This window comes from Harpia harpyja, chromosome Z (genome assembly GCF_026419915.1).
Source record: "Harpia harpyja isolate bHarHar1 chromosome Z, bHarHar1 primary haplotype, whole genome shotgun sequence".
In the NCBI taxonomy this organism is placed as follows: domain Eukaryota; kingdom Metazoa; phylum Chordata; class Aves; order Accipitriformes; family Accipitridae; genus Harpia; species Harpia harpyja.
The window spans coordinates 21,970,044-21,995,838 of NC_068969.1; the positions used below are offsets into that span (position 1 = coordinate 21,970,044).

The 25,795-nt window shown below is 40.4% G+C and overlaps 1 protein-coding gene across 5 annotated transcripts in view; it reads left to right on the forward strand.

The window, feature by feature from the left end:
* Nucleotides 1-9,071, forward strand: part of CNTN6 (contactin 6) — a 150,768-nt gene extending 141,697 nt beyond the window's left edge. For all 5 annotated transcript variants that reach the window (XM_052778388.1, XM_052778389.1, XM_052778391.1 and 2 more), the window contains 5 exons: nucleotides 349-464; nucleotides 2,139-2,325; nucleotides 5,822-5,934; nucleotides 7,657-7,825; nucleotides 8,504-9,071. In XM_052778388.1, coding sequence (XP_052634348.1) covers nucleotides 349-464; nucleotides 2,139-2,325; nucleotides 5,822-5,934; nucleotides 7,657-7,825; nucleotides 8,504-8,610 — 692 coding nt within the window. In that variant the 3' untranslated portion in view covers nucleotides 8,611-9,071. The remainder of the gene's footprint in view (nucleotides 1-348; nucleotides 465-2,138; nucleotides 2,326-5,821; nucleotides 5,935-7,656; nucleotides 7,826-8,503) is intronic.
* Nucleotides 9,072-25,795: the final 16,724 nt, after the last annotated feature.

Below are 25,795 nucleotides of genomic sequence, written 5' to 3' on the forward strand. Positions count from 1 at the left end.
TTCAACTTATTTGTCCCCAGGGAGCTCCCACTGAGTGGGCTGGGAAAATCGGGAGACATTCAGAAGCGTAGCTCTCACAGGGTCTAGCTTTCCAGACCACTTAGTGCAGCTGATGTCTGAAAATCTGTCCCAGCTTATGGGTAATGACAGATTTTGAAACCAGGTTTTGCTGGTGTTCCACAATACATGGGTAGCGAAGCTAGTGATTCTCACCAGGTTTCCTGAGCCTCTGCCTGCTGCTTCCCCCCAGAATCTCTTCCTCTTTTCTCGAATCTCCCTCAGTTCCTGACGTGCCCCCCTTTTGATAACACAAATGTTCCACCTGCTGTGTTTTCTCCCATCACCCAGAGCCGCAGATAGCACCAGCTGGGGCTTTGGCACTGAGCGTTTCGGCGGCGGAGGTGGAGGTCTCCTGGCAGCCCATCGCGTGGAACAGGCACACGGGCAGGGTGCTGGGCTATGAGGTGAGGCAGCTGGTGCTGGTGGTGTCTGACACTTTACAGATGTGCCTTTCCTGGCCACATTTGTATTCGGGTTCCTCCTCCCTTGCTTCCAAGTCAACAGATGATGGAGCTCTTCACCTGACTCTCATTAGCAACATTTCACCTGAGATAATCACAAGCATTTACAGACCAGGACTGCAGCTCTGTCCCAGGCTTTTTGTAATGTAAATTAAAACCTCAAGATTAATCATTTGTGATGGCTACTATAAAAGGATTCGTGCTTGTTTCCACAAAACAAAGCTGATCCTCCCTCCTCTTACACAGCTGTAACGCTGTCTGAGCACGATGGGGTACCTGATAGTTTGGGGGCATGCATATGACCCATAGCATCACTTACAGAAGAAACCAAGATAAATGCACCTCATTGCTATCCAAAGCTTGTGCTACGGCATATTGGAAAGGCTTTTGGCTTCTCACTCCTCATAGAATCACAGAATCATTTAGGTGGGAAAAGACCTTTAAGATCATCGAGTCCAACCGTCAACGTAGCACTGCCAAGTCCACCACTAAACCACGTCCCTAAGCACCACATCTACACGTCTTTTAAATACCTCCAGGGATGCTGACTCCACCACTTCCCTGGGCAGCCTGTTCCAATGCCTGACAACACTTTAAGTGAAGAAATTTTTCCTAATATCCAACCTAAACCTCCCCTGGCCCAACTTGAGGCTGTTTGTAGTGAGCACCTGCTCATTTACTAATAACTGACAGGTCTTTTTGCCCTGTGCACTGGGGTGCATTGCTGGTGTCACAGCATCAAGCCCAGGGCCAGCTCCAGGGCCAGGCATTTCAGGGTCTGAGCAGGGAGAGCTCGAGGATGCATGGATGCTGCCAGACCCCCGTGGCACTCGGCCAGCTGTGCTGCTTCAGGCTTCGCTCTGGTCTCCAGCGCCCAGTGGGAGCAGAAACCCAGCGTCACCCGTGTCTGACATCCACAGGACAGAGCAGAGGTGCCTCCGGCTGAGGGGGCAGGAGGGAGCAGATTTTTGTGTTAATAACTGGGGTACTTCGAAGTAACCTCAGGTGTGATTCCTAAGCATTTTACTTGCACAGTGAAACATTTTTTTTTCTTTTAATTTTTTTTTTTAAGATATGATAAACCAAGAGTAAAGCAAGTCAGAAATACTTTCAATTCTGTCGTATCGTTACAAATGTATAAATGAAGGTAATAGGGGTCATGTTCACTACCCAAACCTTCCTAAATCAATTACTCACTGAAAAAAAACCCCAGGTCTAAATAGCTGTCACTGAATCAAAACTAGAGGCAGGATACAAAATAATCAAAAAACCTCTTAGATGACTGAGATAAAGGCTTCTTTGTATCTTTTAAAGTTTTCTTCAAATGTGTTCAAACCATAAAACCAAACAAGCTTTTAAAATTTCTCACCTTATCAAAGGTTTCCTTTTGGACATCTATAAAGTTAAGGATTTAATTTACTTCCTTAAGTAGTATTCAGTCTCTGAAATTTTATTTCTTCTCTATAAATATTCATGCTTGGTTTTATTTCCTGCTAGTTTTGAATACAAAAAATCCTGTATCCCTTGAAATCTTCCTTGTCAGCATGTCTGCTTCCCAGCCAAATCTGTAATTGATGGAAAACAATGAATTGCCTGTTCTTTGTTCTCACTTCTCAGGTTTTATATTGGACTGATGATCCCAAGGAAAGCACAGCTGGTAAAGTCAGAGTCAATGGGAATGTAACAGCCAAAAATATCACAGGACTAAAAGCTAACACAGTGTATTTTGCAACAGTTCGAGCTTACAACACTGCAGGCACAGGGCCCTCTAGCACCCCAGTAAATGTCACTACTAAAAAATCACGTGAGTATTCAATTCCGTACAACAAATGTTGCAAACTCCCAAGTGTGATAGTGACACTTCAGCTTACCGTGACCCATCTCTACTAAATGTTGCAATATCAAAGAAAACTGGATCCCAAATTTCTTCATAAAATTAAGCAACAAAATTTAGGACCAAGAAACTTCTCTATCTCTTCCCCAACAATGTTTTTGTGGTCACCATCAAGTTTACTCAGACTGTGGTATTTAGGACATTGATATAATGTTTAGCTTCAGGTCTGTCTCAATGGAAGCCAAAACTCTCATCAACTTAAATCAGGTTATTTCCTTTACCCTATTCTATTTATATGCTAAAGTAATTCTTTACACCTACAAAATAAGGTAACACCGGTGTTTGTGTTCCTACAGTACAGCAACTGTTAGGAAGGAGTTCCTTTTGCATTGCAACAGCATGCCACTTGCTTTCAGGAGATTTCAAAAGAGATGCAGAGTCAATAAAGGAAAGCTGTTCCACAGGTCAAACAATAGATTTAGGTGATGGGTTTGTTTGATGTTTGGTAGATTTGGGGAATATGGGTGTGTTTTTTTGAAGAAAACTGTTGAATGCTCCAAATACAGTGCTTTTTTGAGACCTCTAAACTGTGCACTACAGAGGGTAGCACATGGGATAGACTCACATAAATACTATTTAATCATTAATTTTTAAAATTTTCTACAACTGTAGAAGCAAAAGCATACGCTATTCTGTTTGTGAGAAGCAACTTCATGAAACCAATGCTTTCATGGGGCCATCCTCCAAGGTAACAAGGAAGCACTGAGCACCATCCTGCAAGATTGAACCCATGAAGTAAATGTTCACTAAGAGCAAAATAGTCATAAAGCAGGAAATCTTGGTAATCTGCTATGTACCAGAGTGCCCCAAATTCATTGCTGTTTAAGCATTCATTTTTTTTTATATTTTCCTTGGACTATGTTTTCCCATAGTCCCTTTTGCACGATAAAGGAAATATTTCTCCTGCCTTTCACCGATTTTCCTCTTGTCTGTATGCTGTTCCATGCTACTACTGAAAGTGCAAGACAGGAACCACTTGTAAAATGAGTTAATGATAATAGTTACCATTTAATGTAAATAACATAAACCGAAATAAAGCCAGAGAAGGTATTTCTTAAGGACACAAACAGGACTCTAGTCACAGGCAATTTCTTAAGGAAAATAGACTCATCTCTGGAAATGATTCTCTATATTCGTATGTGCATATGTATGAAAGACAAGTTAAAGACATGGCAGTCAAGTGACAAGACATATAAGGAATAAATTTGCTTTGTTTTACATTGACTTCATCTTGTCAAATTCAGGATTGTGCTAATGGTTCATTTAAAAATTAAAGTCAAAATAACCCCTTTAATATTTAAAAACATATATTAAAATTTTAAGCTCTAGTCTCTGAAAGATGCAAGCACTTTCAATATGAGTAGAGATAATATGTCAAGAGAATATAAACAATGTGCATCTACAGCAGGAGCTTTAGCTTCAAGGTAATAGCTCTGTCTTCCTACTCATTGTCCAGGATTCCTACAATGTTCTCTGCATGCCATTATTGTAGGGACTAAGCAAAACTAAAATGGTCCTTCTGCCAAATAGGTGCAATTCTGATTGAAACATACTTATCTAAGATCAATTTAAGGTCTAAGTTGATATCCTGGTTTAAGTTTAAAAAGTGGAAATGATGTCCTCCTTCCATGAACATACTGCTCTATTAGGAGCTGTTGTGAAGCTCAGCTCTTCTGCTTCTTTACTTATATGTCATAGATTTCAGAAATCTCTTTGCTTTTTTTTTCTTTAAAAATATATACATCAACAGATACAGATATTAGAAATACTTTGCAAGGATAAACCTTGACTCAGTACAGCAACAAAGCCAAGTGTTACCTAAACCATGAGAGTAATGTCATTAACGTAATAAACTTGAGCATATACTTGGGACTTCTATTACTCTCGACAATGTTGATTACAAGAAATTAGTTAAGGAAATGATCTGCTAATCTTAGATCTGAAAAACTGTTTGCAGTGGTTTTGCTTGTGGATATTACCATGGATTTGGGGAAGTGCTATGTTACCACCTATTCTGATCCCTGGCTGTATAGCAAAATGAGATAATTTTGTTTTGAAAATCATCCTGTGCTGGTTTTTCAGCCCAAAGACTATGAATTAAGATGGTTTTAAGTGCTATGCTAAAAAAGCTTTGAATAAGGCAATATTCACCCATTTTTGAGTGCTTCCAAGACTTTTCAATGAAGTATTTGTCATCCTTTGCTTCTTGTGAAATTTTTGTCACCAAATGCCTTAGATAAAATATTTGCTGAAAGCAACAAAGAGGTTTTAAACAACATTTAAGTAAATTTGCAGGTTTGTGTATGTGAACGTGTATGTGAATGCCTTCAAAAAGAAAATGAATCTTTTTCCAGCACTGACAGTATGGCTCATGGAAGGACACCTGCTTATATTCACCTGGGTGGTCCACTAACACCTCCTTTCCCTACCAATGGGATGGATTAAATTTCTCCACAGTCATGAAGCAGATAGATATGAAACAACAGGCACCATCAATTCTTTCTATCTCTATGGGAAACGAAAGAAATTATGGAGTATTACCAAATCAACAGTACCTTCCAAGTCACGTACCTTAATCATCAGTATATAGGAACTGTAGGGAGAAAAGATGGATCCCAGAAGTTAAGCATTTTAAAGTCAGGTCTGGGATACTCGCAACACGTTTCTCCAAATCTCTCCTCCTTTTTCTTAATTCTGTTCAAGTCCTTATTTCCTCGTAACACCCCCAGTGCCATCCTCCCAGGCAGGGTCCAGGAGGACACACCACGGAGAAGGAGATAATGTGTTGCTCTAAATCTGACATACAGTTCAAAGGCACAGCTTCAACTTCACATGTTCACACAGGATTTGATTTCAGTCACTTGTAGGCAAATTTTCAAAGTCCTGGCACTTAGGAATAAAAAGCCTTTGAAAAGCTACTCTCAGCCTATTGTGTTGAGAATTTATAAAACCCTACAATGTTTCATGACGGATCACATGGAGACTTTAATGTGTAGCTCTTTGTAACCTGTCTTCATGGCTGATGAAAATCTTGTCTTTTGTATTTTGCTTTTAGTTTTAGCTTTTTCTGAAATCCATACAGCAAAACATTCTCTAGCACGCTGAAATACAGATAGGAACAACTTAGTACTTAAACAAAATCTATCAAATGTAACTTGAACTGTCAGACACTGTCAGGCTTTTCCTAATTTCGAAATGAACTCTCACAGTAAGTGAGTTTGTGCTATGAATAGATCTTTATTCTGACTAATAGGAGAGCAATGATGGACTGGAAAACATTTTTTACTCTTTTAGGTTTGAATCACCCATGCATTTGCTACTTTCATGTCAGCAGCTCATTCAATTACACTATGCAAATTAATATTCAGTTGTATCTTGTGATTATCATCATCTTTGTTTTTTAAAGCACCAAGTCAACCCCCAGCAAACATCGCCTGGAAGCTGACAGATTCCAAAATCTGCTTGAACTGGGAACACGTTAAAACAATGGAGAATGAATCAGAGGTGCTAGGCTACAAAGTAAGTAATTTCTGTATCTCATTAATCAGACATGTTGTTTATAATAGAGGTACAAAGAGTGACTAGTTGAAAGGCAGCTGTTCGTTACCTGGAAAACAGTGACTTTTCTGGAGTTACTGGGACGGTTGGCTGACATTTATACAAATGGAAGAATGGCCTTTCGGTCAGAGTAGGACCTCTTCATCCTGACACAGGGATTTTGTCCCCAGTGCTGGATCTCGCTTGTCCCCTTTCCCTTATAATCTCACTCATCTAAGATTCTTGCATTCCCATCTTTTGGGGGAAGGAGTTTCACACATATATAAGAGGTAGAGAACAGGCTCTTAAGCATTAAAGACAGGCATAAAACATATTTAAAAGTTCTCACTCTGGCAATTCATAATTGTACCTCTGAAAAGAGGTAGGAAGACACTCACATAAAGATCAATGTGAATGAAGTAAAAAACACTCCCATAAATCTATTTTTAAAGGAAAGAAAAATTTAGTTTAAAGTTTGTTTGCAGTGGCTCTGACCCCAAAAGACTTATGGAAAGACTTTTTTACTCCTGAAGGACTGTAAATATGGAGGTGGAGAGTGCTTACATGAGGAAGGGTTCTCAGGATCAAGATCCTCGTGTTGCTAGGCATTTTAGTGTCTACACAGAGTTATTTATGTCTGGGGAGGAAAAGGACACAAAACCCCCCCAGCTTGCAATCTTTCTTGAGTTCATATCCTTTTACACCCTAGTGAGTGTGTTTGAGTAGCTCCACACACTGGGGAAAAAGTTAAAACTAGACTATTGACCTTTTTTTCCTTTGTGTCTAACCTACCTGCTTCTAGGCCACACTTACTTATTTTATTTTGATATGGAAAGAGTGCTTTAAGTACCTGCTGCTGTATTTATTGCATGATCTGTTTCTCCTTCTGCTTTGCTCTTCAGTTGCTTCTCTTAGCATAAGTATGTCAGAAGATTGTCAAGAGAAAGGAGTCAAACACTGTCATTGATGTGCTAGCAAGGAAGAAAGGCTTCTTGGAGGAAAAAAGCTGTTCATAGTCTGTAAGATCCCTGTCTACGTTCCCCAGGCTGCTCTGCACCTTGGCCCAATGATTCATTAGCAAAAAGACCTAAGTGCAAGCAGGCGCTGGATCCATCATGTTTAGTTGTAGAAATGTACTTCTTAAGTGGAAACCCAGATGCTACTATCTAAATATCTGTCCTTTCTTGAAGTCTTTAAAAACATACAGCTATGCTATGTCCCCAGTTTTCATTAGCAGGTGGTAATTTTACACAGAAGTCAATGTGAATATTTCTGACTATAAATGCTTGCCACAACCAGGCAAAATTAAAAAAAAAAAAACCACAAAACCTCAGTTCCTGAAGTGTCAGATGAGTTCTGGATATAAAAGGTGTTACAGATTGAAGTCTTGTTTAAAGGTGTGTCTAACTTCCATATTTACAGATGAGCATAAATGTATTGGATAAGGATTTCATAACCCTACTTTCAAGGTAAGCCTCAGTTCTAGCAGACAAAGGCTCTCCTGAAAGTTGGAGTAAATGCCCGCTGTGGTCTCCATCACAAAATTCTGCAGAATATATTTCTATGTTTTGAATTCAGTTTAATACTCTGCAGGGTGCTGATAGTCCTCTGAAAAGTTTGGGACATGACAGAAGATATTCTGATATTAAAGAAGATATTAAAAATAAATAAATAACTCTTGTATTCTAATCCCTTTTTGCTTAGATTTTGTATAGACAAAACAGACATAGCAAAACACACATACTGGAGACAAACAACACTTCAGCTGAACTTCTGGTACCATTTGAAGAAGATTATCTCATAGAAATAAGAACAGTCAGTGACGGGGGTGATGGCAGCAGCAGTGAGGAAATTAGGATTCCAAAAATATCAAGTACGTGAGATTTTTTTTTTTCTCTGAATGTTACTGTGTAATAAGAAATCTGCGTGCCTCTAAGAAGTCCAAGAGATTAACAGACTCTCCATGACCATAGGTGGCCTCCCTCCTGTTGCTTTGTAATGCTGCGTACATGTAGATTAGTCTCTGGTAGTCTCACATTCATTAGTAGAGAAAGTATTTTGCACAACACCTAGATGTGACTCTATTTTTAGTGTAGGTCTCCGTCTGCCCTGGCCTGCAACGCTCAGGGAAGGACAGAGAAATAAGCTTTCTTGCTAAAGTCAAAGCTGCAGCTCCCACCATATAACGCAGCTCTTTGTCTGCTCTGGAGCTGCTGCTGCTGTTGAGCCAGAGAATCTCAGCCCTCCTCCATCGCTGGGGTGGGGTTGCCCAGGGTCCAGCCTCTGCTCTCGTAAGTACCTTATTATTCATGCAAAATGGAGCATAGTTTTGCAACAAACTAGCCAAAACCCTCCTAAAAGTGGATATTCACCCATGGAATTGCTGCTACAACTTAAAAAAAAAATAAAATAAATAGAAATAACACTTGTGGATAATGTTTCATTTTGCAAATAGAATAAAGATTGCTGTTATGCCAGAATGCATAGAAAAACTTTTTTTTGACACAAATTTACTTTTGTCAGAAAATTTTCTGTGCTTATATTTTTACAGGTTTAAGCTCTGGAGCAATAAAATTGTCCCAAAGGGCAAACCATATATTGACATCTGGGATCCTGCTATTGAGTTCCGTTCTTATATCCTTTTTCCTTGATGATTAAAGCAATGCTCAGCCATGGACTTTTAGAAATAAACCATGTGTAGATTTTATCTTAACCATTTATCTTCACCGTGACCAACATTCCTGATAAAGAAAAACAGTGGGGATGGGGGAGGGAGATAGAAGTGGTCTATTATTAAGAAACCATTAAGTATCAATATTACATTAATTTTTAAAAATAAGCTTTGAAATTAATGGATAAATGTATATGCATTAATTAAATGGAGTGGTGCCAAACATAACTTGAGATTGTAAGGAGAGTGGACTCGAATTTTTTACAAGCAGTAGTTCCTACTGAAACTCCAGTGTAATGGTATGTCAAATATGAAAGACCTCTGCCGAGCTGTTATAATTGAGAGAAGAGACTAGCAATTGCTTGTGATGTGGATATTATTTATCTCATGCTCTTCAATGTATCCTGTAAAAAAACCCACTTTCAATTAAATAAAAGCTATTTGTTTACTTTTTGCACTGGTTTGTATTACAGGGGCTGTCATACAATGAATTATATGAAGTGTACTCTACTATTTTCTTCAGAAAAAGGAAACTTAAATAAAAGGAGTCATATGTACCAACCCAAACCCCACTGAATTCAATAGAAAGACTTTCAATGGCATCAGCAAGCCTTGAACCAGATCTGAATGAGACAGTAGCTTTTATGATATGAGATACTTTACATATTCTTAAATACATTTTAAAGGACTTTTTCATGCAAAGACTATTCTGATCAACAAAAACTAGCAGAGATGCTGAACACCTTTTTTGAAGGGAGATTGAAATATATCTGTCTTCAAGCAGGTTCAGTTGCTCTCTCACCTGATATTGTTATTCTTTGCAGCATCTTGAAAGTGTAGATTCATCTTTGGGCTGCGTATGAAGGTAAATGAGAAGAACATTGATTTTCATCATCTTGAAACAGAAATAAAAGCATCTAATTAAGCCCTTCAATCTATTGAGTTATTAGAATGACAGATTAAACACCAGAGTGAGCATGGCTTTCAAGTCAGTAGATACAGCTCAAAATGTGAAGTCACACTCGTGTCAACTTTAACAACATCCGATAAAAGGTATTTTTTTGTCTCATATAATTACTGAGGGACGTTTTCTTCCTTCCCACTTTAGTCTGAAGTATATTTTCTTTTCACTACTGTCAAATACGTGTTGTGTCATCTTTGTAACCATTTATAACTACAAGTGAATCAAATATTCCCCAATACTTTTTAAAAGAAAAAGGTTCAGATGGGGATGGTGATGTGCAAGCACATGAATGAGCAAAAAGATAGAGGTTCATCTGTGCATGATAATCCTTCAAACAGGATATTAAATACGTTTCTTATCCATGGGTACGGGAGGCCAAATTGGCAGCAAGAGAGTCTAAAATATGAATTCATATAGGAAGCTACCAAAACTTTGGTACCTGACATTATTCACCGAGCCCCTATGCTGGACTTGCAGGGAGAACTCCACACACACTGACATAAAATAAAATCATAAATGATAAAAACATTGCAAAAACACGCATTACAGAACAATGTCCAATTTTGATCTAAGGACTCCAGAGGATGAAAAGGATATTAAGTCCCTAAGACAAGGGGTTTTACTTGGAGTTGCGCTCACCGTTAAACATTCGCATCTTGTGTTGACGCTATCAAAGCCAAAACAGTGTGTGTTTCGTGTTCTTATGGCTGGGCAGCTGCAGTCTCACTAAAGAAGTGACTGTAGAAACTTGGGGACTTTTCTTTACTGTGGATAAGCAAATATCACTTACACCTGGTGACGTTTAATAATCCCCATACTGAATTCAACAAAATGTTTCACACAGTTGGCCACTATTTGGTGGAGCTCTGGCAGAGCTTTTTGCATCATCCCTTCCCAGCAGGTCTCCAGCAGGAGCTGCCCTCTGCCATGGCAGCTCACTTGCAGACCTTCTTGTGTCCTTTAAGCAATGGGTACGTTTTTTCTTTTTTTTTTTTCAGTTAAACTGAATCTAAAATTCTTATATTTCATAACATAAATGCAATCCTTCTGCTAAATTTAAACAAAACATCTCTTTTTATTCAAGTGAAGAGAGATTTTCTGCAGAGCAGTTATATCCAACTGAATAGAAGGCCTGATAGATGCTTAATTACAGGGAGGCTCTAGAAATATAATGCCACTTTTAGAAGCCTGTCCTCTGGGATTTCTACAAAGATGCTAATCACAGGAGTTATTAGGAGAAGGTTTAACATAGCTTTCAAGAAAAGAACAGTTTAGAAAGAAGTGGGTATGGTATTAAAATCTTGATAATACTCTAATGAACTAAAAACATTTTTCTTTGCAGTTAAAATAAACAATGAATCATTTCTTCAGATTTGTTTTCACTTCTGTATGCATTACTGATGTTCTTTGCAAGGTACTTTTCTCACTGTAGAAGATACTTTTCACGATCAGGCTCTTTATGTCTCTAGTGCTTAACGTCATGATGTCTACATTAGTCCTGTTTTGTCATTCCCATGGGAGTAGCCCTTTTTAAAGTAAGGGACAACCTAGGAAGACAGCTAACATGAGTAAAGCTTTTCCCTTGCTGAACTCCCTTAAAGCTGGAGTACAAATGGATTGCCAAGTGACTAGTCTGCCTTGGGAGCAGAACTTCTAAGCAGTCTTAAGGAGAGTACCTTTAAATACAGATATAACGATAGCTCCCCCCATCCTCCCTAAATCAATGTAGCCCTCTGACTTGTGCAGGTTCATTTTCTTCTCTTCGGCTCCCCAGTTCTTTTTTGGTGTTTCACTAGGATGAACTGATGTCTAAACTGCCCAAAGCAGTGAAAGTCCAGTCTATTTTTTACATGAAAATGTTATGAAAGCACCTGATGCTGAAATAGAAAAAGTTCAGATGAGTGGCAGCTTTCATTAAAAGGAACAAAAGGGGCAAAAAATAGTTTTGTCACTCACAGTCGCAGAAAAAAAGTTTGAAAATAGGAACAGTATAAATCCCCTAAACCCAGAAGTCAAAATAAAAACAATGGATAAAGTAAACCAAAAAATTCTGCAATGCTCCTGATTTTTAGCAACTAGGAAGCTGAATTAAAAACCCCGCTTAAAGGTGCCCAATGCAGGGAACTTTGGGCCCAGTCTTACCAGATTTTTAGAGGCACTAGATCAAATCACAGACCAGCCTAAGTTTTCAAATAGCTGGAAGAGTAATACCTATTTTATTTTGATAACCTAAGCAAAGTACCAAAAAATGAAAAAGAGTCGCAGTCAGAGATTTTCATTTTAAATTTAACATATCAACAAAATATTTCTCCATGAAAAAAGCAATTCTGAGCCTATCCAAATGTTTCCATTCACTCTAAACACAATGTTTCTTTGTGATTTAAGAGCATTTAAACTTTTTTTAATGCCTTCTCCCTTCTTTATAGGGCAATTTTTGAATACGAATGCCAAGAAACTAAATAAAATAGCCCATGTGCGCTATTGTACCAGCCCCTAAATCAACATTATCCTGAAGTGCAGAAACACCCTGTGTTTTCTGCAGGTCATTGGAATGCAGCCCTGGTGACGACTTGACACAGAGCTCTAAATCACACTTAGGTATAAATATGTTGTAAAAGCAGAAAAAGATTTTATTAATATCTGACTGTACTGCAGTCACAGAGAATTTCCCCCAGTGATTTCCAGAGCCTCTGTGGAAGAGAGAATTAATCTTCTCAGAGAGGTTTTGGGATGCACTGGGCTGCTGTGGGCCGGTGGCTGGGGATCCTGCCTCCCTCCCTCCACCTCTCCACAGATCCTTGTCTTTTCAGGGAGCACGTGTCCATCTGCTCTTTGCCTTTCCCTGGGCAAAAGCTAGGGCAGAACTTGTCCTGCTCTGAATAAGCCAATGCCTTTGTATTGGCTTTGCGTGGCAAGGTTTTGGTAGTGGGGGGGCTACAGGGGTGGCTTCTGTGAGAAGCTGCTAGAAGCTTCCCCCACGTCCCACAGAGCCAACGCCAGCCGGCTCCAAGACGGACCCGCCGCTGGCTGAGGCCGAGCCCATCAGCAACCATGGTAGTGCCTCCGGGAGAACAGATTTAAGAACGAAAAAAGGTTGCGGGAGACACAGAAATGGCAGCCGGAGAGAGGAGTGAGGACATGTAAGAGAAACAGCCCTGCAGACCCCCAGGTCAGTGAAGAGGAGGGGGAGGAGATGCTCCAGGCGCCGGAGCAGAGATTCCCCTGCAGCCTGTGGTGATGAAGACCACGGTGAGGCAGGCTGTCCCCCTGCAGCCCAGGGAGGTCCACGGTGGAGCAGATCTCCACCTGCAGCCCGGGGAGAGAGGACCCCACGCCGGAGCAGGGGGATGCCCAAAGGATGCTGTGACCCCGTGGGAAGCCTGCGCTGGAGCAGTCTGTGCCTGAAGGACTGCAGCCCATGGAAGGGACCCATGCTGGAGCAGTTCATGGAGGACCGTCTCCCGTGGGAGGGACCCCACGCTGGAGCAGGGAAAGAGCGTGATGAGTCCTCCCCCTGAGGAGGAAGGAGCGGCAGAGACAACGTGTGATGAACTGACCCCAACCCCCATTCCGCATACCCCTGTGCCGCTGGGGAGGTAGGTAGAGAATTCAGGAGTGAAGCTGTGCCTGGGAAGAAGGGAGGGGTGGGGGGAAGTTGTTTTAAGATTTGGGTTTATTTCTCATTATCCTACTCTGATTTGATTGGTAATAAATTAATTTTCCCCAAGTTGAGTCTGCTTTGCCCATGATGGTAATTTGTTGAGTGATCTCTCCCTGTCCTTATCTCGACCCACGAGCCTTTCGTTATATTTTCTCTCCCCTGTCCAGCTGAGGAGGGCAGTGATAGAGCGGCTGCGTGGTGCTTAGTTGCTGGCTGGGGTTAAACCACAACAGCCTTTGATCCCCTTTGGCACTGATATTTCCAAGGCACCATCCCCCACAATTTCCCTCGAAGTGCCAGAGAGCTGCTGCATCTCAGCACTCCTCAATATTACGTTTCAAACACCCATGTAGGTGTAGCAACAATACGGCCTTTGGGCGAAGGCGGATTGAGGTATGGTAATACTAGCAGCGGACCATTGAACTATTGCTACAAGGCTGATGAGCTCTTCGAAGCACAGGTAGTGCGGGAATGTGCATCACCTCACAGCCTCTGCATTATTTATGCCAAGGAGTTGGTCCAGCCTACCTCAGCCGTTGAGCTCGGGTAATGCCTATGTGCCGCCTTCTGCTACTGAGCGTGACTTGATGGAGGGCTGCCACTTACAGAATTGTTACGGACTGGAAGTGTAAAAGAACGGCAAATGATGCATTCAGAAATATCTATCTAAAAATTTAAATAAGGTTGCAGAAACTTTGTATATAATGCCCCTGGTCATCTTCAGAGTATATGTAAGGACTCTGGCATTTCTCTTGCTCTGACCATTACCTAATCAAAAAACTAGGCGGGGGGGGGGAATCAGTGCTATTAAAATAGCTTGTGTATAATCTTTCTAGGAGAAATTTACCATGTAGAAAAGGTCAATTGGACATTTTGACAGCATGGTGCAATAAAGGCCTCTAAACGGCTTCAACCATTCAAGCTTTTTTTAATATGAACTTCTTTTTATCAGTTCCTGCACTTAGTACTTGAAAATATGTCTGATGTAGCAATTAAAATGTCATATTAATAATACTGTTATGTATCATTTCTTTATTTAACCTATTCTATATATGCCAATATATTTCAGTACTGAAAAACGGCTACAAATATTTCCCATCCTCAGAGAACGAATTGGAACAATCCTGAAACAGAAAAGGATACCAGAAGACCCCTTACAATATGCAAGTTTTTCACAAGATACGTTAAAATCTCTAGAATTTTTGCACTTGAGTAAATACAGATGGCGTGGGAGATAGGCCCGGTTAATTAAGGCACTGGCTTGGACACTGCCATGCATGGCTCTGGTTTCTGCTCTGCCAGAAATGGCTGGTATGACCCTAACTGCTCAGCATAGCTCTGTTTGTTAATTATTATGCTGATGGTTGAAATCTCCTTTCAGCCCATACCCACCACCTGTGCACATCCCTTCTGCATTCCTACTAATGCTACGTACAACTTCATGGCTATCATCACCTCCTAACAATTTCTTTTTCCACAACACATTCAGACCCACGGTGAAAAGCCCAACACAATTTTTCACAAATTATGTTTCTATTTGTCTCCTCCTGCTTGTTTGCCAGCCATGCATGCAGGGCCATGCAGCTGGAGCAGAGGGACAGCCCACTGCAAGCCACGCTGCTGCCACGTTCCCCCACTCCAAGTCCAGTTGCTTTAGGCATAACCCAGTTTTTCCCTTACAAGTAATGTGTCTGTAGGCTCTGCCAGCAGTCTTGCATGGGACTGCTATTACGGCAATATGTAAAATAAAAAATGAGATGCTTAGGTTCAGGGTTTTATAAAAAACAGAGGTGCCTAGAGGAGCAAAACCTCCTACAGCTGTTGGGGCTGTAAAATAACCAGATTGTGGCTCAGCCTTCTCTGTGCACCCCTTCCTATTCAGCCTGGCTTTTCCTCCTGAGGGATCGCACGATGCCAGAAATCTCCTGTTGCTGGCAGATTTGAGTTAAGGGATGTTTTCCGGGGCTCTCATTGAAGTCGACTTTGTGTGTGAGAGTGTGTGAGCACTGCTAGCATTATTTAATTACATTATTCTGCAGCCCTGCTATCCCAGAGATTTTAAAGAGAAACAACACAAATCTTTCACATGTCCCACTGCCCTTAGTAGATTTAAAGCCTATGCAGTTTGAGTGGGTTTAGAATTTATTTGAAAGCCTTCTTACACCAGTACAATTTATCCACAGAGATCAGCAGTTTACATCGTATTGATTAATGTGGTTATTGATTTATTCTGTGATTGTACTGGCCGGCTATATAGAGTACTGGAAAGTGCTATTTTCCAGGAGTGATTGACTTCTCTCTTCATTGACTAAAATAAGCTGATAAAAATCATCCACTGGCTGAGCTAGAAGTACTTTTTTGTATTCCTGCTTCTAGCAGAGAAAAGTAGGAGACAAACGCTGATGCAGAGCAGAGGAAAGAAGTTACAAGGCTTAACCCCTACAATATTACCCTGGCTGGGTTAAATCCAGCCCACACTCTTAGCGAGGTAACAAGCTGGAAGGCTTGGATGGTAAAAAGACAGGCAGGCATTTGAATTTTGAATAAGAGGATTAAACTGCTGTTCATTCTGCTATCTGCAACTGGTGAATGCATTTTTCAGAGCTTGTTGCCGTTTCTAATGCTGATATCTCTGTCCTCTTCATTCAGCAAGAGATTGGGACCTTCGGAGGGGCTCCTAACGAGGGAGGGCTCGAGGCACCCCAAGGTCCCCCCCAAAGGATGAAATCTTGCTCTTTTTCTTGCTGTATTAGGAAATGCGCAAAGTTAAAGCTATTCCTAGCACCTCTGCTAGCCGGCAGAGCTATAAAGCAGATGTAACTGCCTTTTATCATGACTGTTCCGAAGTTTTCCCAAATTGAGGAAAGGATCCCGTGCCCCTGAAACTTTTGACTGGTTACACCGCATTGGCTGGTAGCTGTTCTGACGGAGCTGTTCTCCCGGGCCACCCTGGCCAGGCCAAGTCCACCTTCAAATGAGTACCGGGGCCGTGACGACGGATCCACCCCACCACCCATGCAAAGTATCGTGGCAGCTTCCTGCAACTTCTCTATTTAATTAGGAGCTTGGAAAACTGAATTAACTTCAAAGGTAGATATTCTCATGGGTAAATTCTCACTGTTTTCAGGCTCTCTGTCAATCCAGGCTTCAAATCTATCCTGCAGAATTTCTAAAAAAAAATTAAAACCAAACAAACAAAGAACATAAACCCATACATCAATTACTGAAACTTTTTTTCTCCCCACTGAGGATTCAAGGCTTTCTTTATGATGACAAATTTCAAACAGAATTAATACTACTGGAGAATCTTGCACAGCTCACAGGAGCCATAACAGAGCAGGGGGGGGAAAAAGGCCCACAAAAGGCCAGATGAAGAAATATGGAAACAAATAAGAAAAGACGTCTCAAACTCCACAGTAAAAGGCACAGCACAAATTTTGTCAGCCCCTCTCCCCCTGCGCCAGCCACCAAGGAGTGCCGCAGCCAGTTCCTCTTCGATTTTAAATGAGCCCTCAAAGCCAGAAGCTACTTCAGATGCTGATATAGCTAAATTACAGCAAACATACAGAAATATCAGTGGAACAGATCAATTGTTAAAGCCCTAGGAAAAGAGAAAAAGAGTAAGGTAGGCAGTTGCAGAAAAGTTCTGCTCTAGCTGCCAGTTTTTCCTGCTTGTTTAAAAAAGAAAAGAATACAATAAAATGGGAAAGCAATGCTCAGCTCTGAGCATCCAGAAATTTGGCAGTTCAATCATTATTTGATTTTATGAGCTTGTCTGAAGAAATACCATTTTACTGAGTGGGATTTCATAACAACGCTTTTGCTTACTCAAGGTCAGGAGAGGGGCAGAGGAACATCAGGGCTATTGTCCCATTAGCGGCGATGTTCCTCACCGCCACTTCTCTGACTCAAAGACTTCTATTAAAGAGGCCACTTTCCTGCACACTGCTGGAATTGAAGCTAAAATAAAATATACTCTTCACTTTCCCACACAATGACAATTGGCAGTATTTGTGCTAAAGCTGGTTGGAAAATGTTTCGTGAAACAGTTTCCCATCAGAAAACACTGTTTCTTCAGAGCAAAACATTAACAGGAACATGCTGATTTTTGATGTTTTCAAAAGATATATTTTCCAGTGACTCAGAATTAAACTGTCAATGTCTCTGATTCTCTGACTTTGTTTCCTTATGATGCATGCACTCTTTTGCTTCATATAAACATTTTACTTAGTAGTTTTGCTAGGTTTATAACGAGTGATGTATCTTGTTTACTACACCCCCTCCCACTCCTGCTTACACAGATGTACACCAGCACAGACACAGTTTTACATTACATTAGAAAACAATAACATTTCTCCAACACTACTGGAAGTAAAGAGGACTTTCTACTGTTTTCAAGAATAATAGTTCAGAATAAATTTTTGAACCATTCCACTTTTCATTCTCATTTACAGTGGCAAGAAATTTCAGAATTGTCTAGAGGATGAAACATTTTTCCTCGTATTTCATGTAATCTGTTCTGCATGCAGGTTACAAGTCAGTATTACTACATTTATTTTTACATGTGTATTTATTTATATATTTGTATATATGTATTATCTAGTGAAATATGTAAAGTAAAATTATTATAGATTGATAAATAGGTTCTATAGAGAACATCTATGAACACCCGCACCGTTCCAGTTCAGAGATACTCTTGAACAGAGAAATTCTCCCAGGCTACTGAGTTTCACAGGGCTTTTGAAAATTTCTCTTAAAGTCTAAATCATAAAATAATCCTTTGCTCCTGTTTAATATACACACACCTCTCTCCCCATATCCACGTATCACAATTATCTGTTAGAAGAGAGATACTATATTCTGTGCCTATTGTATTGGTTGCCAAAAGAAGTTGTTTATTTCCTTAAGTAATTTAATGCAGAGAATAGTTTGGTTTTATGGATTTACGTTAGGTTTCACTCTTTTCCTCAGAATGAATTTCTATCTCCAAAGAACAAATAGACAGCTCCAACATCGCTGCGAGCTGTCGCTGCCCCAGTAGTAGCCGGCAGTAGGAGCAGCGTGTGGGGCACAAGCCACACACACCCACCCTTGGCACTTAGCAAAAATAAAATTAAAAATAAAAGTTAGTAACTAAGAGAGCTTTTTTATATGTGTATATACACACACACAAATATAAATATATATATATATAAGGAGCAGAAAATAGAGCGCTGTGTAATGAAAAGAGTAATACATTTTTTATTTTCCCTCTCTCCCTGAGAAGGAAAATCATAAGAGTGATTCTGCAATAGTAGGCAGCGTATAGCAGCAGACATTGGTATCTAGGGCCTATAATAATTTGTCTAATTTAGCTATGGCACTACATTCCTAAGTATGAGCTCCCAATCATTTCTCTGCGTTAGGGGATGTGTGTTCCCTCCCCATTACCCCCCCAGTCGCTGCAAGATTTCTCCTATAAATACATCCTGCTATAAATACATCGCTGGCTCTCTCGCTTATTAGTTGTTCTGAGGAAATAAAATGATAACATGCCTTGTGCTTTAAAACTTTGTTTATAAAACATCTTCATAAAACCACTAAAAGGCACGTATGAAATAAAATCATGGCTGTTGCTTACCATCATGCCAGCCCTACAAATGGATTCTTTTTTCAAAATTAAAGACGTCAACTATACTATGGCCACTTTGTGGCAGTTCACAACTTTAAGTAAAACAAGCCTGACAGCACTTATTTATTCATAAGCACTCCTGGCTATGCTGATACATACCTTGGCATTTAATAAAATGAAATAGCCAAATTACGCCACTGGTTTTTAATCAGTACAATAGCCAGTGTTTAATATGGCTTTCATCATCATTCAAGGTGGCCAGGATGCTGCCTGTGTATCCACAGGCTTCTCCCAGCCAAGCAGGCACTGGCAGAAAGACATCTGCCCTCTGAGGATGGGAAATTTCAGTTTGGGAGACACATCATATACTGCTTTATCAGAGATACTTGATTTTTATGACATTTCTTTTGAGGTCTAAGTACACTAAAACACCCATATATTTTTCCACACAAAGTCTTCATTAAAGCAATTTGCTGGTAACCAAAGAACTGCAAGTAGTTTGTAGAGACTCTCAGGCAGAAATGTGGATGCCTTCATGTTTTTAAAGAGCTGTCAAAAATGTAGGTCCCCATTGGGGCTGCAAAGAAATGGGTTTTAGTGCTTTCCAGGTTGTTTTTGTTTGTTTGGGGGGGGGGGGGTTTGTTTCTGGTTAGGAATAAAACCTAAAAATTTCTAGTTTTTTTAGCAAAGAGTGTTGTCATGTTTTAACATTTACTTAATGCTTTAGGATAATATTGTGCATTTAGATAATGCAAGACAGACTTTTTAAACAAAACATAATTTTAAAAAGAATAATGGGAGCATTTCTTTGGTTGGATTTAGAATATCGATTTTTTTTTTCCATCAGTAACACATTTTCTTCTGCTTTATTCTTGTGATACAACTCTATTTTTGCAGGGAACAGGCACTGCCAAATCCTCCTAACCAGATTTTCCTAGATCTGTGTTCACCAGAGGGGTCTAAGCCAAAAGAGGTATCAAAAAGCTCTTGGTGTTATTCTGCCGTTGTGCTTGGCCCCTGTGGGAGCTTCGTGCCTTGGGCTCGTCCCCTCGGGGGGGTCGGGAGGAGATGGCAGCCAGCCCCACTCCAAAACATTTGTTCTATGAGCCGCACTTTGGCTGCTTACCCTGAGTTTTTGTTTCTACCCTCGACATGACAACTGTTGAGTGGAAATAATTTTAAATTAGAGAATGAAATTACCAAAACACAGTTAGAAAAATATCCACAAATATCTCCTACATATTTTTTTATTCTGCAAAGATTAATGTATGAGAAGAAGTGATTAATGCAAGCTTTACTTCACAGATGATCTCTCAGGCCTAACAGCGTACGCGCACAGTCAATATTTTGCAAATGTTTTGATTAATAAATCTTTATATAGCCCACTGCAACTTTGTAGATTTAAATTGATGCTTGCACTATTTGGAAAGCATACTGATTTTCCCTGCATGGTTTCCTGACTCAGACTCGTTAGCCCAAAGTAAAGAAAACAGAATAAATGCTGATGAACACAAAATCTTTTGCTTTCAGGTATAAGCCGTTTGGAGGCGGCTATGTTCTTGACAGAAGTTGCCACCACCGCCCCAGGCTGCCGCATCCCCATAGCCCAGCCCAGCTCCCCCAGTACCCTCCCCGGACTGGTCTGGGGCATCAGCTGCTCCCAGAGCAAATGCAGGTGCCCAGCACCGCTTCCATCCCCTCTCACCGTATTTACAAAATACAAATCAAGACCCAACAGCTCTCCGACATCACCCTCCGTTGAGGGTCTGCCTCGGGGAGGAGGCCAGCCCTTGAGGATCCACAGGGATGGGACAGATTTCTCTGCAATCTCTCACATTAAGGATGTTCATCTTTAATGCTGGAGAATAAGCTCGTTCTCGCTTTGCTATTTGCTTTGACTTTTGTTTAATGCCACAAGTACAGAGTGATTCACCTCCGGTTTGTAAGGTCTTTCAAATAACCTTTGAGTACGAAGGGCCCAGTGGAGGCACGGGTGGGCTGAGCTCGCCGGGGGGGCTTGGCGTGAGGAACTGGGCTACCAAGCCCACCTCCTCCGTCAGGTCTGCAGAGGTCCAACACCACCCCACCGCGCCTTGACACTTCTGTTGAATGCGGGCGTCAGAGCTACGTTTAGATGAACACCATTATTGTCTGGCTGTTGCGGGAAAACTCCTTTGTTAATAAACTTGGTCTGAGCGAGGCAAGGGGCAGTGAAAGTCTGGTGGGATGCTTCTGGCAGGGAGAGAAACCAAGCAATATATGTCTTTGGCAGTAGCCTATCACTCATGGGAAAAAAAAAAAATAAAAAGGTTTCTGGCTGGTTTCTAATGCACAACAGGATGAAATGCTGGAAGCCGCTTTTTCTCACAGCTCCATATGTACCTCCTATAGCCTCTAATTCTCTTCACTTTCTTTCTTGATCATATTTTCAGTCCCCTCATGAACTCCTCTGGACTGCTTTTTGTCTCCTGTCTTGGCCCTTCTGCAAACATACATGCAGATCCATACAAACCCTCCATCTATAATCAAAGAAACTTCTCCTCTGGGACAGGGCAGTGCCAATGGCTCTTGAACAGCAGGATGTTTTCATTGAAGAGCATTGGGGTTTCATTGTTGATAGTTATTGTTTCCATTTTTTATGAATAAAAGAAGGGCTTAGCAAGTCCTTTCATCTATCCAGATTAAAGTTTGGATGTCACATCTGGTGACGTTGCTAAGGTTTTACCTCTAGTCTGATTCTTGATTACAGAAATACAACAGGCACCGTAATTCTATGTTTAATGCATCCCCGAAAGAATGAAGTACACTTGATATTGCAAAAGGTGTCATTTTTTATAAAGAAGTCACCAGAAAAGCACTCAAGTCCCAGATAGAAAGCTCAGTATCATTTTTTTAATAGTAATGGAGTATATTAATGGGAAAAAGTTGGACCCTAGCATTATAACTCTTCCAGCAGATATTATCATTGCGTGCATTTCACATTATTACTAATTTTGTATTCAGCATACCAGGACCATTAATTCAGATTTAGTCTGCAGCTGAATAAGCCAGATTGCTTAAGAAAATAAACGTCTCTATTACTTTTTATAGCATTGAAATTAATTTACAGTTCCAGATTGTGATAACTAAAATTGAGAATTAAAACTATATTTGCTACCTGAGATTTCCCAGAGATTAGCATTCACGAGGCTGTAAAAATATTAACTACTTTAAATAATGCTTGCAATATTTCTAGGGTTATAAAACATCTTCCCTTAGCTCATTTTAATTTATTTAGCATCTATCTCTTTAAGCCTTCCTTTTAGCATATTCACACCACTGGAAGATTAGACCGAGATTGTTGCATTAAGAGAAATGCTATTTACAACGATGGCATGTAATACAATATGTATTTCCAGGGGCTTTGAAAGGCATGGAAATAAAAATTTTAATGATGTCTTTAAGGGCTCTCAGGTTGCCTTTGTGCTACAAGACAAGTTGAAGTTGAGTAAAATTTCTGAAGCGCAATAGCATCAAGTCAACAGTGGAGTAGATAAAACCTTTATAGGAAAAGGGGAACTCAATAAAAACACACAAAAAGGCAACATTACTTCCAGATTAATCTCTGAGAATCATAAGAAGCGCAGAAGAGAGAGACGGGGGAATTGGGGAACCGGAGTATTCAAACTAAGCCAGTGGACACGGTAAGATCCTTCACGATTCTCTGGTAGTTGTTTCAGTCTCCTCTGAAAATGAGTCCGTACCTTCGGCTGTCGGGGGGCTGGGGTGGGCAGCGCTTCCTCACCGCTATCACCCTCCTCTACAGCTCCACGCAACGAGCGTGGGTGCCTTCACTGAATGCACCCCGTTATTTCTGGGTCAGTGCATTAAAAAATCTCAATTGCTACTCAAAACGGGCAATAATTTTAACATTTATGTATGTGGGGCTTCTTGGGCCTTCAGTGTGTACCCCAGCCCTCAATCCTGCCTGTCAGAAATACACTTGAAATGAATGAAAGGCTGAGCTCCTTATACAACTGGTTGATACAAGCAGCTGAAGCTTAAAAGAAAACTATCAAATTTCATAAGAAAATTGGGTGAGTTGGACATGGTGTCATTGTAGGATTACGTTCTCAGTTGATAACACCTGTTCTAATATGCCCGTTGTAGAAAGAGGAAAATAGGATTTAAATTTAAATCCGTAGATTGGAGAAGCAGCAGAGTAGCAGATTCATAGCTATCAAGGTGTAATACTTCCTTAGAGGTGTTGGTAAATTCTTGTCTGATTTTGATATTTACTGATTTAATGAAATATCTGCTTAATTGTATCTGTCTGCAGAAAGTTCAGAACTGAACAACTGTGTAGCAGCTGATCTAACCTTTTGCTGGATTCTTTAAACTTTAATTTTGATTTGAGTGGCATAGATGCAGTAATTGGAAGGATATTTTGTTGAGGAAGCTGCTACGAAAAGCTCTCAAGGACTGTTAGGACTATTTGTGATGGCAAATAATTTTACAGATCTCTTGCAATAACAATTTTTTTTAAAAAGTTCATCGCTTGACCATCCTTCCATACAGACATCATTTCCTTTGGGTACCACTGGAGAAGAAATCACGTTCCCAAAGACTTTTACTTTGCTTACATTAATACTAATTATTATTATCTCAAATTGGAGGGTTTTCCATAACGCGTTTTAGGATGATAGCATCTCAAGCTGAGATTTCAGCAGCCAAGTTCATACTCTGAAACCACAGAAATAGCACTGCCTCAAGTTTTCATTTAAAAAAAAACCCCAAAATATACTGTTCTTAATTCTGAAGGCTAGAACCCAAATGCCTGAGTGTCATTTTATGAAAATTGCCGTTACATCATGAGTGAGTCTCCAGTGTTCCATGGCTGTGCCTTTGCAATAATGGTTTAAAATGGAAACATTTATTTTTCCCCAGTTTTTAGTAGCTACAGGAGAAGCAGGGGGCTAATTACCAATACTGAGCTGCAAGGGTCAGATTGAGAGGAAAAAATGAAACTAAATGTTTCAGAAAATAGGTGAAGGATCCTGCTGTGGCAAATTTGGATGATTTAGCCTAGTGCTGTGGGGTTTTTTTTCCCTGTAATCTATAAGTTATAGTAGAGTCAGTGCTTTTAGAGTATTGAGTTGGAACTAGCAACTGCACGTAGAGAGACACAAACAGAACTGGGCAAATCAAGTTATTAAAAGATTGAAGGATTATTTTCCCATTAAAAACAATACGTATTTAAATTTAAATATATATAAAATCAGAAGCTGAGAATACATATATATATTCACAATAGAAATACACTTCAGCTATCCAGCAGCAGTGATACACCTTCAATTCCTATTGCTCTTTTACTGCAGGTAGGATGTCTGCTTAAAGAGAAGTATCCAAAAATAGGTCATTGAAAGAAGAAAGGACTGAGTTTAAAATTATTTTCTTAGTAAGTTAAGCTTCCATGTCATCCTAAGATCCTGGCAGGGAAAACTGTGTGGGACTATTACGCATCTTTCAAAGACGGCCTCATTGTCACGTTATTCTCTGGTACAAAGGGCAAAACAAAAAAAAATTGCCCAAATCTTTGGGTGAGTCGGAGTGAGCCCTTGGCCTTGAAAAACACAGGTATAAAATTATTGACAAGCAACATGGGGCTGGTTGAGCTGCCTTACGAGTCCAAGCCCGCTCCTGGTCTGCCTCCGAGACCTCTGGCACTGCAGCTGGCAGGGAGGTGCCTTCTCTAGATCTGAACAGAAAATACTGAATTGCCTGATTAGAGCAACTTTGACAGAGCCTAGGGCAGTAGTAGAAGACCAGCATAGTCATCGCAGGACATCTGAAGGCCCTTTGCGTTACGCAGCCCTGTAGGACTGCAAGAGGAGACGGCTTTTAGCTCCAACTCTCAACTGGGTGCCCTTAGCCTGCCAAGGTACGCTGAAAATACTGGCGCATGGAAAGCTTGCCAGAAACATGTGGATACTGATTTAGCTTTGCCATCTAGCAGAAAGCTTTAGGACCCTTCCAGACTCAAAAATTAAATAGTTAAGACCATGCAGGAGCACCCTCCATCCTCTTTGCCAGGTAATTGTGCTTTGCCATGGGTGTCATAGCAAGATCCCTTTAATCAGATACCAGAAAGCAATGGGCAATTACCAAGCATAGCATTGGTGGCGTAAATGAGATTAAGCACCCACTCACATCAACTAGCTTAAAGCAAATGGAGAAGCGGGGGAAATCAGTCCTCAGGGCACACTGGAATCTGCGTTATTTTTTTTTTTTCCTTTCGCCTTTCCAGAAAACACTGAGTAAAAGGTCCCCTTCATTATGATCGGTTCAAATGTAGCATCTCACTGCAGTCATAGAAAAGCAGGCACTAGGAAGTTCTCAGAAGAAATAAAGAAGTTGAGAAAATCATTTTATTGCCTGACAGAAGGGGAGGCTGCCTTAATTTTGTTGTCACTGGGAGTCTAAATGTATAAGGACAGCTGCTGTGCTCAAGTAACAATGCAATCAGTTAATGCTTTCAGCAGGGAGACATTAGCCGCTTCTCCCTCCTGCCAGGCAGGGAGAAACAAAGTTTACCAAAAAAAGGAAAAAAGGAAACTTTTAGATATTTTTTCCTTCTCTTTTTTCCTGTGCTCCTTTGAGCGGAGGGAGGAGAAGGACCACACCCAAACAGGGAATGCTTTTCAGTATGTTCCCATTACTGCATTTTGGTGGTGGTGGTCTGACGTCTACGTTGGCCATCACATGTTTTCTGAGACAACTGCAGTAAAGCCACATAATGACAATTATTAAATAGCATACAGTAAGGAACAGATAGATTGTCACCAAAGCTATTTTTGTTATTAACCAAAAAAGATCAAACAGTAAAATGTTGAATAAGATATAAAATGAAGCCGTGAAACCAGGAAGAAGTTTGCCCTACATAGTGATGAAATTAGC